Source organism: Zosterops lateralis (genome assembly GCF_965231275.1).
Source record: "Zosterops lateralis genome assembly, chromosome: 4".
NCBI classification, from domain to species: domain Eukaryota; kingdom Metazoa; phylum Chordata; class Aves; order Passeriformes; family Zosteropidae; genus Zosterops; species Zosterops lateralis.
Window position 1 is genome coordinate 35,179,011 of NC_139765.1, and position 16,878 is coordinate 35,195,888.

General features: G+C 35.3%; 1 protein-coding gene across 1 annotated transcript in view; it reads left to right on the plus strand.

Moving 5' to 3' along the window:
• The window catches only part of PAWR (pro-apoptotic WT1 regulator), a 72,898-nt gene extending 63,385 nt beyond the window's left edge, over positions 1-9,513 (plus strand). The window contains exons 4-6 of the mRNA XM_083859263.1: positions 934-1,081; positions 2,396-2,500; positions 6,924-9,513. Coding sequence (XP_083715389.1) covers positions 934-1,081; positions 2,396-2,500; positions 6,924-7,010 — 340 coding nt within the window. The 3' untranslated portion in view covers positions 7,011-9,513. The remainder of the gene's footprint in view (positions 1-933; positions 1,082-2,395; positions 2,501-6,923) is intronic.
• The last annotated feature ends 7,365 nt before the right edge of the window (positions 9,514-16,878 follow it).

The following is a 16,878-nucleotide window of genomic DNA, read 5'->3' on the forward strand; positions in this document are numbered from 1 at the left end:
CTAAGAAGTGTAATTTTGGTGAATTGAAGAGGGAAAGTCTCTTTGCCTGCTCCCAGGGTACTCTGTTCTGTTATTCTTAGTTATTAATTAGAATCTTTGTTGAAGGTAAGTAATGTTACTCTTAGGAAGAAAATTGCTATGAGAAGGACACTGCTAGTTTTGTGACTGAAAATGCTTGACTTGTCATCCATATTTTTAAATTAGTACTGGTTTTGTACATACTGGTAGTAATGGAGAACCTGCATGCTTTTTTAAAAAACTAGCTTATGTGCACTTGAAGTACTTTTCTGTTGATTCTGTGACAGTGACTTTTTAATAAATAGACACATGATCTAAACTGAAAAAACCCCATAGGACCACTTAAGGAGTGAGTGTCTACCAACAGAGCTCTGACAAACTCCTCTGTATCAAAGTTCTGAAGTAAATATCTGGTGATGGCATAAAATTAGTTTGTTGGGTCACATCACTTTCTCACTTTAGTTTACTTTCCATTTCCCTTACAGACCAAACCCATAGTTCTCAAAAAGTTAGCCAATATTCTTTTTGTGTTCTGGATATGTACTTGTTTTTTCATTCCTTATGTTTTCATCTAGTTAAAAAGATCCTTGGTTTAACCTCTGTAGTGGCACTTTGGTTCTTGAAATAAAGTTATTTAGCTTGGTTTTTAATGTGCATAGTTCATGAAACTTGAAATATAGGATAAGTATGTGTTTATGGTTTATTACCCATGTGATGAAAGCTGCATTATCCAAGTGTTTGAATCCCTGAGGCAGTGAATTTATTGAGTTCTCAGCCACACAAGAGTGTGAAATATGTTCTCTGCAGTTTATTAGACTGACCTATTGACTGCTTTGGAAAGCACTTCTGTGACTGCTCTTATTTTCATTTTGTTAGATGTATAAAGAGGTGTCTGCTTTGCTCTGCCTTTCACAGCACAGCTAATGCACCAGAAGACGATGCTCCAAATAGATATTCCCGAACAGAGAGAACAACTTTCAGCAGATACAGCAGAGATGCAAATTCTTCTGGCAGTTCTCTACCAAGTAATGCTTTGGAAAAGAGGATTGAGGAACTTGAAAGGGTAAGTACCAGGTAACCTTTCCATGGCATACATATGAAATAAAGAGCTTTTGAAACCTCATGGGGAAATTTGAAGGTAAAGTACATAGAAATGGTGCAAAATGCTTGAAGTACAGATAGTTATGTCTACAAAAATGTATAAAGAGTCAGACTGACTGAGAAGAATGTGGACTTTCAGATCACAGGTGTTTAGTTTTCATTTGGTATATAAGTGAGAAATAGTTTAGGTAAAGATAATACACTTAAAGAGCTGGCAGTGCTCTGTGTGCTTCTCTTATGTACCTTGTGACACACCAACACAGAGCAAATATCTTAGGGAAAGGAGGAGCTCACTGGCTGTTCACAGGGTTACAAGCCAGTTTCTGATCTACTGTTGGTTTGGATGTTTTTAGTATACCAAAATACTGCAAAATTTAATTGCTATCCAGTTGTTCATTACAGCTATAAACATTTAAAATACATATTTAAAATTATTTTCATTGTTTCACACTGATTTAATAAAAAAAAATTTGGGGAAAATATAATAATGTTAAAGCTGAGCTTTTCACCTAAGCCAATATTTTGCTAAGTAATGTCATCTGCGTAATCTATTACTGGCTTCTCTGTCTTCCTCTGAAGTGGATTTTTTGTGGGTAACTTACCAAATATTCTTGAATCGTATAAGTGAAAGTTACTAAGTAAACACAATTTGAATAGGTCTTTCTTTGGAAAGGGGAAAATACCATGTATTTTGTAGAAATTACAGTTTTTGATTTAAGTCTTGAGGAACCTCCATTAGAATAGAGTATACCATAATCCTCCCTTCTAAATTAGCTTCTTTCTGAAATACTTTAATTGCCAGTAGCAAAAAACAGATGGTTTGAGCACCTTCTTAACTAATGAAGATTTTCATTCTTTCTCACATTCAGGCCCACAGATTTAAAAGTTAGTCTTCATTTCTTGTTAATGGTATTATAAAAAACCTAACAATAGAAAATTCAACCAACAACAATTTGGGAGCTGTTGTTTTGGGCCCCTGTCCAATTCTGTGTTCATGCTTAAGTTAAATATAAATTAGCACTTATTAAAAGTTTAAAATGTTATAACTCGAATCAGATATCAAACAGATTTGCTGTTGGTAAAATATTCTTAGATGTAATTCTTTAGCTCCTTGAAAGATAAAAGGACTTGAAGATGTGGGTTTGACTTGCTGTAGGAAAGGAATTATAGGTAAGTGTGTGTATGTGTTCTTCTTTATTTGTTTTAGATGGTATTGACTTAAAACTCTTAAAACAAGAACTTACATTTCCAACTTCATTTTGTATTGTGGTTATAGGAACTTGCAAAAGAAAGACAGGAAAATGCAAGATTAATGAAAATGGCACAGGACAAAGAGGAACTAATTGGAAAGCTGAAAGAAGAAATTGATTTACTAAACAGAGTAAGCAAATACTTTCTTACATGGCTCTATAAAGTGTCTGCATTCTGTGTTGTATTCTTCAGGCCAGTGCATTTTTCTCATCCATTGGGAAAAGTCAGAAAAGAATTAATTGAGGGATTTTTTTTGTATTTGTGTAGCTTTTGAAGAGGTATGTCAGTAAAGTTAAATTTTCATTCTAAGGTGGCTTGTATTTGTCATGATTAACTTCCCTAATCCAGTGTTATTGGAGTACCTCAGTTCTTTCTTGTTCTAAGTGTTCATAGAGCAAAAGCTCTTCATATTTTGACAGATATTCTTATACTCTTTATTGTTGATCCCAAGTAAAGGTGGAATAAGGCAGAGGGCAGGAGACTTCAGGTAACATCACCAGGCAAGGTGTGAAGGCAGGAGAAGAGGGGTAGAAGAATGAGACATGCTTGGAAATGGAACAGGATAAGAAGTTTTAAAGTTGATAGAATAAATTTGCACCAGTTTTAAGGGCAAACAGGAATTCTTCCATAGAGTGGAGTATTGACCTCATCCTGCACTTCCTGGCTGAGGTGTGGAGTCTCAATGTACTAGAGATATATGCCTCTCTTCTAGTCCAGTGCAGATAAGGCTCTGGTCAGTCCATCAGTGAAGGGAGACAATGACTGCATGAAGAGTGTCAGACCTGTATTTTGCAGCTCTTCATTAGTAGCAAAGGAGGACAGCACTTAGAAGTTTTCAAACTAACCTAGAAAATTAAAAGAGATTATTCTGAAACACATATTTTGGTTTTTATATGTAGAAAGTTGGAAGTTAATCTGTTGGATAAATGAGGTATTGTATGTTTTGGCAAGATTTCTATTTCAACGGAGGCATTGCTCTTCATGCAGTTCTTTCATTCTGCAAAGAATCTGTCACATCTAAGCTGATGGCCTTGTTCCAGCTGAGGCAGGTGTTTGTTCCTTCTGCATAATGGATGGCAAAGCTATTTCATTCTGTTGGTCACAAAGATCAAATCACAAGAACCTAAATGACTGAAATCTTGGGGTTTAGGACCAAAACTTTTTGAGAGGTTTGATGATCCAGAAGCAATGTTATTTTTTTGGCTATATTTGAAGAATGACGTCCTAAATGAAATCCATCAAGTGTCTTAACTAGAAACTGTCTTTGAACATCCGTGGTTAAATCATGCAGTGTCTGTGCATTGCCTCTGTTAAGTACAAGGGCAGTTTCTGCTTGTTGTATGGAAGAAAACAAACTGAATAAAGTAATTTCAAAACCAACTTTGTTATAAACTGACTAAAATTTTACCTTTCCATGAGATCTACAAAACCATCTTATTGGTGCTCTCTAGGTAGATACATTTAAACACAGAAGAGAAGGGAATTTTTTGGTCCATGAGGTCAGCGTCTTTCATACCTTTAACACTGTCTCTTTGCTCAGTAGAGTGCAAGCTATTTATGTCTGTGTCTCTTGGGCTTTTCTTAACAATGAAATAGCTACCTTTTGGTTTTATGACCAGCATAATTATTTGTCTTCTTGAACTCATGTCTCAAGTGATGCTTCCATTAAAACAAATACAGTTTTACTTTTCTGTTTATTAACTCTTGAATTTATGATTGCTTCTGTATTGGCTGTCCATTCAGATTTAGAAAGAGAATGGTTTAAAAAATTACAAAAAGCTGTAGAAATACCACATCATTCTCATGATAGAAGGTTGTGGAAGTTCATATGGCAGTTGTATTTGCTTCGGGTTTATTATCATAACTGAAAACATGAGAGCCAGTGCTTGGACATCCATCTGTTCTTCATGGAGTGTCCCTGTGTAGGCCTATCACCAGGATTGATGCTTTTCATGGAAGAACAGTTGCAATCTTCAGCCTTCTGTTCAGATAAAAGGATGTCCTGAGGACTGAACTTTATTTAATGAGTGAGTCTATGCAGAAGTCTTCTTAAAAAATTTGCTGGTAGGCAGCCTAAATAGGGGTCTCTAAATTTGACCATCTACACATTCATGGTTTTTCTCCAGCTTTTCTGTTCAACAAAATGTACAGTTATTGGATGTTAAGATGTGCAGGTGTTGAAAGAATGTTGCATCAGATACCCTAGATAACTTCTTAAAAAAACATTTTATTCCATATCTTTCTGAGTGCTCAGTCCATATTTAGCGAAATGCTCTTTCTAGAAGTTGGAGTCAGTTCATAACCACAGATGCATCCCTGACTGGCCAAGGCCTTGTGTCGCATTTGAAAAACTTTTTCCAAGAACCATGAAAACTTCTTGGTAGAATTTTTCTCATTTTAAGTGTGTATATTTATTTAATGTGGCAATATCATTTTACAGTACATCAGAGATACTTAAAGAATATGAGCTGCATTTATATTGAGAAATAGAAAAGGCTTTCTCCTGTAAATGGCATTCTCTCATTCCGGTATATTAGACATTAAAAGTATGTCTGCCTTGTTCTTTGTAAGAAAGGAGGAATTGCATCATAAAAACCTTAAGTGTGTGAAAGGAAAGGCATCTCAAAATATTTAAATACTTTGTATGCAAAGTTCAACTGTCAACTAGTTTACACTTAGTCATCTCTGACCTCCTAAGATGTCATTGTAGTTAAAAGTGTGTTTGGAGAGTCTGTCAGCGAGGATTTACAGTCCAATTAGTGTCAGTTGTGTAGTTATCAGTTCTTTTGGTGTGTGAAGTTCAAGCTTTCCTGCTATTGCATCTTTTTTTTTGCTAATAAGCATAAATAAGTGTTGTAATTTTGAATAAGAAACTTTAAATTTCAGAGAGGCAGAATCCCCTCCATCTCTCAGCCCATTGTTTTGGTAGATCCTTAAACTGCAGCAGTTATTTTTCCTGGATTATATTCAAGAAACTTTTACATGTAGTAATTTTTGGAATGTTATTTTTGCAGCATAAACATTTCACAAACTTTTAATATTTTATTTTGAGTCAATTGTACTAGAACTTTAAACAAGAGATTTTTAGCTAAGCTTTAATTGAGGCATCTGATGGCTAGATTAACAAGTTTGGACATTATAATACAAGTTTTATGTATACCAAACTAAAAAGAAATAATTCTATTGAAGATGTGTTGTGCTTTCCATCTGATTATTGATCTTGCACAAAAGAGAATATAAAGTGTATTTGTTCATAGTAAATTGTATTTATAGTATTTATCCACCAAAGCTTTCCCTGTTTAGATGTTTAAGTCACTTGTATCCATTATGTTGGAGTGGTCAAATGCTTTTCCTGGAAGTGATTCATACTGTGATGCAGCTTTACTTCTGTGAGGCAAAGAGGACTTTCTGCTAGTGATTTCTTGATTCCACTCTAGAAAACAATAGAAGGATTGCAAAGGTATTGTGGCATGCATTTTAGCTTGGCAAACTGAAGAGACTTTTAAAAATCATTATACCAATTGAACAGATGATCTCTATTATACACTTCTGAAATGAAAGAAATAAGAAACTGGGCTTTGTATGTCAAACACTGTATAACGAAGGGCCAAGAGAGAGCAAATCTTACCTTTACTACTTAAGGCAAGAGGACAGTTTGGCAAACTTGAATCAGAAAGCACATAGCATCTCCAGTGAGAATCCTGTTTTTTTTTTTTCTTTGCCCACCTTTCATTTTTCTCCTTAAAATCCTATCCTTGACATCACTCTTCTGTTTCTTCATTCTTTTCTAGTTCATGTTCTGTTTCTTGCATGTGATTTTTGTATGGTAAAATTATTTTTATTGAAATAATGGTTGTATTAAGCAGCTGTTATCACTGGTTTTCACTTTAAAGGCTTGAAAAATCTTGTTAGGAGTGAAGAAGTGAAATGAGAACTGGAAAAAAATGGTAATTAGTGGAAAAGACCCAACATTTGGGGTGAAAGCAATCTATTTTGAGCACCCATTCCTACCGCATGCACACTGTCTGTTCTTCCAGTAGCACTTTAGACAGAAGGTACAAAGTCCATTTTTATTTTCTTCTTCACAGAAAACAGAAAAAAGTGGACTGGCATATCTTTTTCTAAGAACTTCGATACTTAATATGAAAAACGGGTCTTCTTGTGGTAATAACCAATGATCTATATACATGAGAGCCATAGTTGTAGACAAGCAACTGGGGAAGCAGGAGTAGTAGCTGATTAATACACTTTCTGTCTATGCCAGAAAAATAATCATTCCCATTCTATTTTGGTTTCTTTATGCATTAATTCCTGCTGTAGCTTTCATTTGAACATGTTTCTTTGTAAGGTGCTTGGGAATATAATACTAATGTTTTGTAATTACAGTAACACTTGGAAACAGGCCGTTTTAACAGTTCTAAGGGTACCTACTGTGACACTAATTCTTCCCTATCCCAACTTCCTCATTTCAGAGTTAAGATACTAAATTCCTGCTGCTACTAATCAAGAGTTTGTATTTCCATCCTGAGGAGTGTTTATTTTTTCTTGTACAGGATCTAGATGATATAGAAGACGAAAATGAACAATTGAAGCAAGAAAATAAAACCCTCTTAAAAGTTGTTGGACAGCTGACAAGGTAGAAGATTCAGATGTCAATGAGGAAAGATTTAAAAAACTACTGATTGAACATTAAGGTCAATATAGTAATATTTCCTGTGTTGCAGTATGTTATAATAACTGTCTTTGTATTTATTGTTAGGAAAACCGATGAATGTTTATTTTCATAGTACTTTCTTCTTCATTCAGTGAAATGGCATAAAATTTGGGGTGTATTTTTAGCTTTCTTTTCATGTAAGCATAATTAAAATTTTTGACATGTTTCAATATTTTAAGTTCAAAAATATTTGGATTTTGTATCTTCAGATTATGTCTGCATAAATTACAGTAATCTAAAATTTGTAACACCAAGATCACTTTGAGTCCATGTGGGTGTATATTTTTGAAATGAATGGAAGCAATACATATAAACTTTGTTTACACAGATTCAGAATATATATTTTGGGAAATTCTTCCTTTTTTGTTCAAACAGCTGTAAAGTGGATGCCTTATTACTGATGTATAACATTTTGCAGATTGATGACTTGCTCTAGAACTCTTGTATATTGAGTTTTTTTACTGTGTCTGAAAGATGGACAGTAGAAAGGTGAATAGTAGGGAGTAGCAAATTTTTTTCTGTGTTTAACAGTATTCTGTCAGAAGGGGAAGGTTTTACTAAATACAGCAAAACAAACAAATGCAAAACACCACAAAGCCAAATAAATCACCTCTGGTATCAGCATTAATAAGTTCTTAGAATCACACTGAAGTTGTGCACTGCAGTTTATTTTATGGCTTTTGCTTTAGCAGTGAAATGCAAGTTTGCAATCAATTAGTTTGCTGTGTTGAGAATTCAAACAAAGCCTGGAGCTTTCATTTTAGCAAAGACACTTCTTATTGTCATCTTAAAATTTGTAGTGATCATAACCCATACAAGTTCTTGAGGTTTTTTTAAGTGAGTGAAAATTTTTTTGTACATGACAAAGTAGAGGGGCATACTAGTGATATGTGCCTTTTTGAAACTTCAAATGGTATACAAACCCCTTTTTTAGCCTTGATTTTAAACTAACAAGTTGTTTAAAAAGTGCCTGGTTAGATGTTACAATCCAGTTATGACTGTGTGCAGATTCTTCTATAACATGATAGCTGACAAATTTTTCCTTAGACTTTAACCACAGACCTCACTTAACATTTAAACTGAAAATTATTTGTACTTTATTTCAACCTAATACAGCACATTTTTCCTTCTTGGTTAGATTAAATGTACATGTCCTTTGAGAAAAGACACTAGAAATGAAAACATTTCAAGGAGTCCAGGCTTTTTCTGGACAATTTTGAAGTTTTGTGTCAGAAAGTTACATACATAGAGTTCTTGTTACCTTAAAACTTAAAAGCAACTTCAATATAACAGTATTGTTATATTAATACATACATGTGAAATATATATAACCATTACCTTTTCAGATTTGCCAATTGTTTTCATAATGTGCATTTAATGACAGTGTTTCTTAAATTGAAAATCCAGCTATTATTGTTACACTTTGGATTGTTTTGGATATAGGATAGGTTATTTTGCATTTGTGCATTCTGATGAGGAAAAACTTTTCAAAGCTCTGAAGTGTTTTTCAAGACACTTATAGTCCGGGATGCCTCATTGTTTTCCTTCACAGCGGATGAGATTCCATGGAAGACCATTTAAAACCTTTACTCAGGGGATTAAATGGTATAAGGGGTTTGTATAAGCCCTTTGAACTACAATATACACCAATGAGTATTGCTTGTAATATTGTTGAAACACTAAAAGGTCCCTTAATTTATAAGTTCCATGAAATTAAACATTTAAAGGCACAATAAAGTCAGTTGAGATCTATGCCTTTTGAATAAGCATGAAACTTGCTCTGGAAGAACATCTGATTTCCTTCTCTGTGTACTAGGTAGGAAATACATGTACCCATGTGCTGCATGAGATGTCAAACATATTGAAGCCTTATTAAGGACATACTGCAGTACACACTGATATCAATATGAAGTTGCAAATGAGATGTTTCATAAAATGTGTTTCATGCACATTTTAAACCAAAGAAAAATAGCAACAAAGAACATAAACAAGAGTTACTTGTCTTCATATTACCTCTTCTTGGCAGCAGTAATGCCAGAATTAGAACTATTTTTTTTTAACTTGTACATAAAACTGACAGAAATATTTGGCAGAATTTCTGGATTTCTAATGTAACTGTTCTTGTTCAGGGCTAGCTGTGATTTTTCTACTCTGGGAAACTTATGGTAGTTGAGTTTTCCTCTGAAAACAGTCTCATAATGCAGAGTGATTTTTAAGAAATATCCATTTTATGTGTTTTAAAAATTTAAACATCGTTAACCTATGAGTAACTGAATATCCATTTTAGTTTTGAACATTGACTAGTTGTGGTGATACTTGTTATCAGATTAAAAAAAATGATTTTGAGATTCTTCTACTGCAGGTAAAAGATACATGTTTAATAATAAAGATTGTTTGCCTTTGTTCAAATAAAACAAAATTCTTTTTAATCCTGGCTGAGTACTTACTGTGTTTAAAGGAGAATTAATACTGTCTGTCTAAAATTCTAACTGTATTTGTCCACTATAGTGGGAAACTCCCAATCTGAACTTCTACAATTAGTTTTGCATTCACATTGGAGTTTTCAAGGGTGTAAACATATGCAGACACACAGGAGAGAAATCTCTATACTTGCACTATACTTGGTTTTTGCTTTAGGTATGTAGTGAGTATCCTTCTGTCAATTAGATAGAAATGATCTTTTCTCCTACTTCAAAGTAGAAGTATAATCCTTCCCAGGAAAAGGAAGAATGTCACAGTGCTGTTTCTACAGAAAGTGAATTGATTTAACTTGATTTAACTTCTGAAAGCTCTGTATAGGTACATGTTTTCTCCTGCACAAGCAGAATCATTAAAGGCAATCTTCTTTTCACTCGTAGTTGCAGACTACACATAAAGAGAACAAGTGGATAATCACTAAATATTAGGGAGATAATAACTATATGGCAGCTTATCATAAAGTTTGTAATGTTTTTGTGTTAAAAGAATGTAAACAAAAATACCACAAGCAGCCATGCATTCAACACCATGGTTACTTTATCAATAAGACATTATCTATTAAGGGAATTTGCATTTAGTAAATTTAATATGTTAGGTGAATTTGGTTAAGGATGAGTGCCTTTATGAAATCATGGTGGCTTTTAGATTTGTTTTAAAATACAAAATTGTCTTTCCTCAGTTTTTACCTTTGGCATTTTAGGTTCCTCAGTCTTGGTGGGAAATTTTAGCTCCAAGTACACAAGTGTCTTTTCTGTGCTCCTCCTTTAATCACTGGATTTGCCATACAATAGCTGCCTGCTCTTAGCAGTTGGTATGTTTTCCTATGCATATGCTAATTTTTCTCTCATAACTTGACTCTTTGTATCTTTTGGTATATTCTTTCCCTTGTTCTTACAGAAATTTAATGGTATTTATGAAGTATAACAACATCCATAGACCTATTTGCTGGATTTTCTCCTTTCTTAAATAGACCTCAAATATTGATACGAAATTTTTTTTCTCATACACTGAGGAATGTATTGCTTCTGAAAGTTGGTTTGGGACACTTAAGAGCTTACCAAGGTTTTGAGAGGAATTGAATATTGATAAGGATATTGAGACAATCTAATGTTCTACTGTAAAATGTTGTACTGTAAAAGTTCTGTTAGTCTCCAACTATTAAAAGTGAAACCTTGTGGGAATGTCACATGTAAGAGTAATGGTGGTGTATGGAAAGGATTTGGACAGGAGCCAATAACAGGATACATGTCTGTCTAATGTGTCTCAAAGTAGCCCAATTCTCTATGCAGATCTAGTGGATTTCCACCTAAATCTACAGGCTTGCAGCTGCGCCCTTCCTGTCTAGCAGCTGACAGCTCTTCAAGTATGGAAATGGATGCATATGTTTCACTTGGCATTCCTTGAGCAGGAAGGCCTAACTCACATCCATAGTCTCTCTTGCTGATATATCAAGCAGGATTTCTATTTAAACAAAATTGACCTTCAGTTTCTGGATTCAGTGGAGACATTTGATGCAATATTAAGCAATTGGCTTGTTTTAATAATTGTTTAGGAAATGGATGACATCTTTCATACCACATAAAAAGAGAATGTTTCATTTTCTTATGCAATGTAAAGTCTGCTAGGCCTTTTCTTGAAGTGAAAATTGCTGCCCCCAGAAAAGACTTAATGCCTTTAAGGTGGGCTCGTTTTACAGCCTGATGAAGGTGCTTACCTCAATAAACTCAAACCCACCTGGCCTTCTTTTAACAGCACTAGAAGTTAAAATGTCTTTGGAAGAATTCCAAGAGCAGATCTGAGGGCAATGTTTTAAGACTGTAAGTCCTTGTTTTCTTTTAGGCTTTGAGCAGCCTGGTCTAGTGAAAGGCATTCTTTTGCATGGCAAGGAAGGGTAGAATTAGATTTTATTTGAGGTCCCTTTTGACCCAAACCATTCTGATTCTTCATTGAAGAAAATCTGGCTAAAAAGACAACATCCATCATTGTTTCTGAATGGCTATCTTGGTAGTCATTGAAGAGCTTCTTAGGAAACACAACTGTCACTTCAGTGAAGTCCTGCAAGTGCTGCAGTATAGCAGAGAATAGTAGGAGCATTCTAGAAATGTCTTAACTTGGATTTTCTACTGGTTTGGACCAAACTATATAAAGCTTGGTTAGCAATTAGTGACGGAATTGTATTGGATGTTGCTAATGAAGGAGACAGAAAAGTCTTACTTTTGTAGCTGTATTTTAGGCTTGCTTCAGGAAATCTTTCTGTGGTTAGTTATTGAAAGGTTAAACAGTGAACCTTGGCAGTAGTTGTGCAAATTTTAGAAAAAAAAATTTGAGATAAGGAGGACTATCTTTGGTATCTTCAATTGATGCCTTTGACACCTAGGTATTTTTTGTGGTAAGGCTTTTTGTTATCTACAGGTAAAAAAAGATAAAAGCATTATTTCAACAGTGAAGATAATCCAAGTCTACTTTGATTTTTAATTGATATGTTGTAAATGTTAAAAAAATATTAAATAACATGAGAATCAAACTTTGTTTTCAGATCTGGAATTCCAATAATTGGGGAGCTAATGAAAATGTATGCATATATTCTGCTACTGCTCTGCCTCATTTTCTGGTAGAGTCACTGTTGAAAATGAACAGGTTTTATAATTGATTATCTCATTGTTGACTTCTTTAGGTGTTACAGCTAATAAAATTCATGCTTTCTGGAAGAGCAAATAGATGCACTTTAAAAGTGGCAGCAGCAAAAATGAGAACTTAGTCTCCTCTTGGTCTTTTGGGGTGGGAACTCAAGCAATTTTTATGGGTTGTCCTTGATTAAATGACCTGAAGTTATTTAGGTATTAGGGGCTCATTGAATGAGCTATTGTGTAATCTGCAACAAAATAGCATTAAGTGTTGTCCTTTTTTAGTATCAGTATTTTCTGAAGAACACCAAGCATAATTTTAAAAAAAGACAGTGTTTTTGTGTTACACAGGATTATATTTTAGAAATCCGGAGGTTGATAATTGGCATCTTGATATACTCTCCATTAGTATTTCTCCCTGGAAATCAGGTTTTGTGGATGGGTAGTAGAATGAAGTCTTTGTTTTTCTCTCTCATAAATGTTAGTCTCTGCTTTTGCCTGAAGGCTCATTATAACAATGATGCAGTTTAGAGAGTTTAAAATTTTGATTGCAACAATGTATGTGTGTTTACAGCCAGATACCAAATATATTTAATGGGTGGGGACAATAAAACTGCTGAAGCTTTGCAAGTTGAGACTCTCTAGAAATAACTCCCATATTTCTCTGTGAAGCAATTATAGAGAAAATGCTAATTGTTCCCAGCTGAATCATTCTTTCTTCTCATTTAATTGCTTTGGCTCACTATGGTTTGTAATAAAGTATCACTTAAACCCTCCTGTAATTCTGTTGCTTTGGCTTTGTATGAGAAGTGACATTTTAAAAAGAGTGGTCACTTTCAATTTTCATTCTCCAGATTTTAGGATTTATAAGGCTGGTTTAAAGCAGGGAGAAAACAAGGAGCAAATGTGTGGGTTGAGACTATACAGGATTTAATATTAGGGAGAGAATATCTTTGTGTAAGGATGAAGAAAATCTAGTTTCCTCTATCATTTTTCCCCTAGTTTTCAACAAGGAAAGGATGACAAACTGGATATTTTATAGAGATCTAGAAGTGATTCCAGTTATCACTGCAGTACAGTTAAATGTTTTTATGAGAAAAATGTAATCTCCAGCTTTTCATTTCCTCACCTTTGCACAGACACTTAAAAAGGAGAAGAATATGACTCTCTATCCTTGAAGAAATGCAAATGACCATCTTTACCCAGAGCTTTGATCATATCTTTCCTAGACTATGCTAGGCTGTAGATGAGTGGTCAGAAATGTCGGACACTGATTTTCAAATATCACATCATTTGTATTTTGCTATGGTAATGTTGATAAGTATGGTTAATGTTTTGGGGAATGGCTAGCTCTAAGCATTTAGATCTCTAGCAGAAGCATAACAGAGCTGGTTCTGAGGATAAGATGGGAACCACTTGCTGCAATGCCAGGACTGTGTGGAGGACTTCTGATTTCCCTGTATCTGAGAGCCTTCCTGCTGCATTTTGCAAATTTAAATGTAAAAAATTCTTTGTTAACAACTGCTGAGAGATTTATGAAAAAGAAACACTTCCCCAAACAAAATACTCTTTGCTTTCGTAGTGTGCCAGGCAGCTGTATGCAAGTGGTGTGGAACAAAATAATTTTAAAAGTCTTTTTAAAAGCACATTGAACATAATGTTACTGAGTGAAGTAATTTAGCACATTTTAATGTAATTCACTATGCCTGTGTAAAAGGGTGGTGCTTTAATGATTTTTTAAAAAATGCTTAGAATCAGAGGAAGGAAACTCTTCTGGGTGCACTGGATTGTAAAAGCCCAGAACTGCATATTGATCTGAAGAAAGGTGCTTCTTGTTTTGATTGAAGTGGGTGGTGCTGCTCTGTAAGCATGCTCTTCTTTCAGCTCCCTTTTATGCAGCTGTCGGCAGTCTTCACTGAGAAACTTCTTGAATCACATCCTTTTTATTTGGCATCCTATATCCACTGAGTTTAAATGGCTTTTGAAATGCTGCTAATGTTGTAGCTGAGGCAGTTGAGAGCAGGAAGAGCTGCCCTGGCTTCCTTCTGTGGGAATATATTTGAAAGCTACTCTTGGTATTACCTGTGTGACATACTCCACTGCGAAAAGAAAGTAGATTGCTCTTTGGAGTAACAGGAAGTGGGAATGTTCACTAATTCAAAGGCAGCAGGTGTCCATAGGGCTGCCTCTGTAACACAGAGCATTACCACCTTCTGAATTTTGTTACCAGGTCCACTCATAAGGTTGTAAATTTACCTTAGATGAGAGGTCAAAGTATTCAAAGTAGGAACTAAGTCCCTTGTCCAAAAGTGTGTTACTAAAATGGATGAATAAAGCTGATGTCTTTGGTCTGTCTGTTCTGTGGGTAAGCAAAGATGCAGGCCTTTCAAGGCATTTTACTTTGGTATTTTTATCTAATCTCTAGGTAAATAAAGACTTGAAACTTTTAAAGTCTGTCATTTCATGATCTTTTTTCTTGAACACAATTGAAATATATTTTATGACACTTTAAACAAAGACAAATCTCATTTAGCTACTTGAGGATTTTACAGTAAGTGAGTGCAATTGTCCTTTTTCTTGGTTTCATTTTCTTTAGTTATCATTTACCTTACTGATAACCTCTTGAGATTTTCAGTGCTTAATCTGAAATGTAGCTCAGTTTACAGTCTAAATCTAAGGAAGGTTATCCCAGCAGATGATTATTTATCTCTGCAATTGGAGTGTTCTGTGTATTTTAGTCATTTTTAATATCATGGAGTCAAAAACACTTAACTGAAGGATTCAGGAAATGCCTGTATCAATGCTGCCAAACACTTACTTTTTGAATCTATTAATCTTTTCTGGCCCTGTGCTGTAGTCAGAGCTGTGTGATTATGGAAAGTAAATAACTGAAGTACCTATGCAGGGAGCAAGATTTAGAGGTAAGCACTTTCTGTTTGGTTTTTTCCTCTCCCAGGCCATACACCAGATGTACTCTGCTGTCCACTAAGCTGCTGCAGCTAGACAGCTGAACCAACATATTTCAGGGCAGTATCATTAACTGTGCTGATACAAAAACCCACTGGACAGGATGAATCAGCTTCCATTTATTTGCAAATTGGCAAAATGTCACGTTCAGCTTCTGCTCTTCCTCTATGAAACTTTTATCCATCTTTCCCACTGCTCTTTTGCAAATAACAGTCTGTCCAGCTATTCAGAAGCAGGAAAGTTTTACAGCAAGTTACTGACTGATTTGTCAGCTGCCTTGTTGGGCACCGAGGCAGTGAGACACAGGATGCAGTTTGCTAGGCGTTGGCACCAGGAAGAATTTTCCTCTTTGTAATCTGGCAGGGTGCCTTATCTCCTCACCAAAAAGATTGAAACAAACCATTTTTTTTCTCTCATCATTATGCAAGAATTAAAATAATAAACTGTTTTGAGATCTTGACAAGCATCGCTTTGGATTTTAATGGACTTTAATATAAGTAAAGTAATAATTAAATTACTTTTAATTAAATCATTTCTTACTAACACAGCTCTGGGATCCCAGGCCCAAGATTGAAAGCTGCAAGGCCAAGGAAGCTGCAAGCCTCTGCTTTGAATTAGGTGTCATATAGGGAAACAGCTGACTATGTTAGTCTTTTCTCCTTCCTCTAACTATACTTTTGTGGAGCTTGACTTCATTGTAGGTCTGCTACAGTATTTTTTGTTTCTTTGTCACAGCAAGAATTTTGGGTGTGTCAATGAGAGACGATTATGTGAACAAAGGTCAGGTTGGATGGTAAGTAGGGCTCGTGGCTGGTGAGTACACCTGCAGGGAGGATATTTGTATGAGATGATGATATTTGGCTTGGGAGGAGAAGTGGCACTGTTCTTTGGTTAGAGTGTTGACATGGCAAGACTTAACCACGGCAGCTAGGCTCTGTTGAACCTGTGAAAAACGATGTTCAGAATAAAAGTCCTCATTCATACTGATTCTGTTTTTCCTTTTATTTCTTTAGTGCAATAAAGACCCATAGCTTTGAGGTGCAGAGGAATTAGAAGGGGACCGAAGAAAGGTCAGAGTGTAAAAGAATAGGACATTACAAACAGGCTCTAAAGCAAAATGGTTACTGTAAGTCAAATATGAGAGGAGAGTGGCTGGAGTCCTCTTGCCAGCAGACAGGCTATCCCAGCACTCAGCAAAATAATAGCAGTCAACCAGAAAGGCATCCAGTCAACTTGGAAAGGCATCCAGACTGTGGGCTCTGAAAGGTGAGAGCTGGGGGGGGGGGGTTCTTCCTTTTCAAGCAGATAAGTTTTAAAAGCTACTGCTTTTGTCAGTTTTCAGCTGATTAAAAAAACCTATATGGTGTTATTAAGCCTATATGATCCTTGGGAAACATGACAAAAAAGGCTTAAAACTTACTATGTATTTTCAGATATATTTTGGACTTGTATTTGGCACATGTAGTTTTTACAACTTGTCTCTGATATGCAAAAATAATTAAGTATCTACAGGCGTTGGAAGTGGCTTAGCAGGAACAGTAGCAAATTCTGTGGAAGAGCTCTGTACTCTGCTGGGCCCGTCCTTGAGCTGCTGTGTGGGTGAGTCTCTGATACTGGCTGACAGCAAGGTTGGTTCAGTGAAGCTGCAAAAATATGGGAGTTTGCAAGCTCTGCAAAAACCAGGAAGAATTTAAAAGTACATGAAGAGATACCAGAGTGGCTATG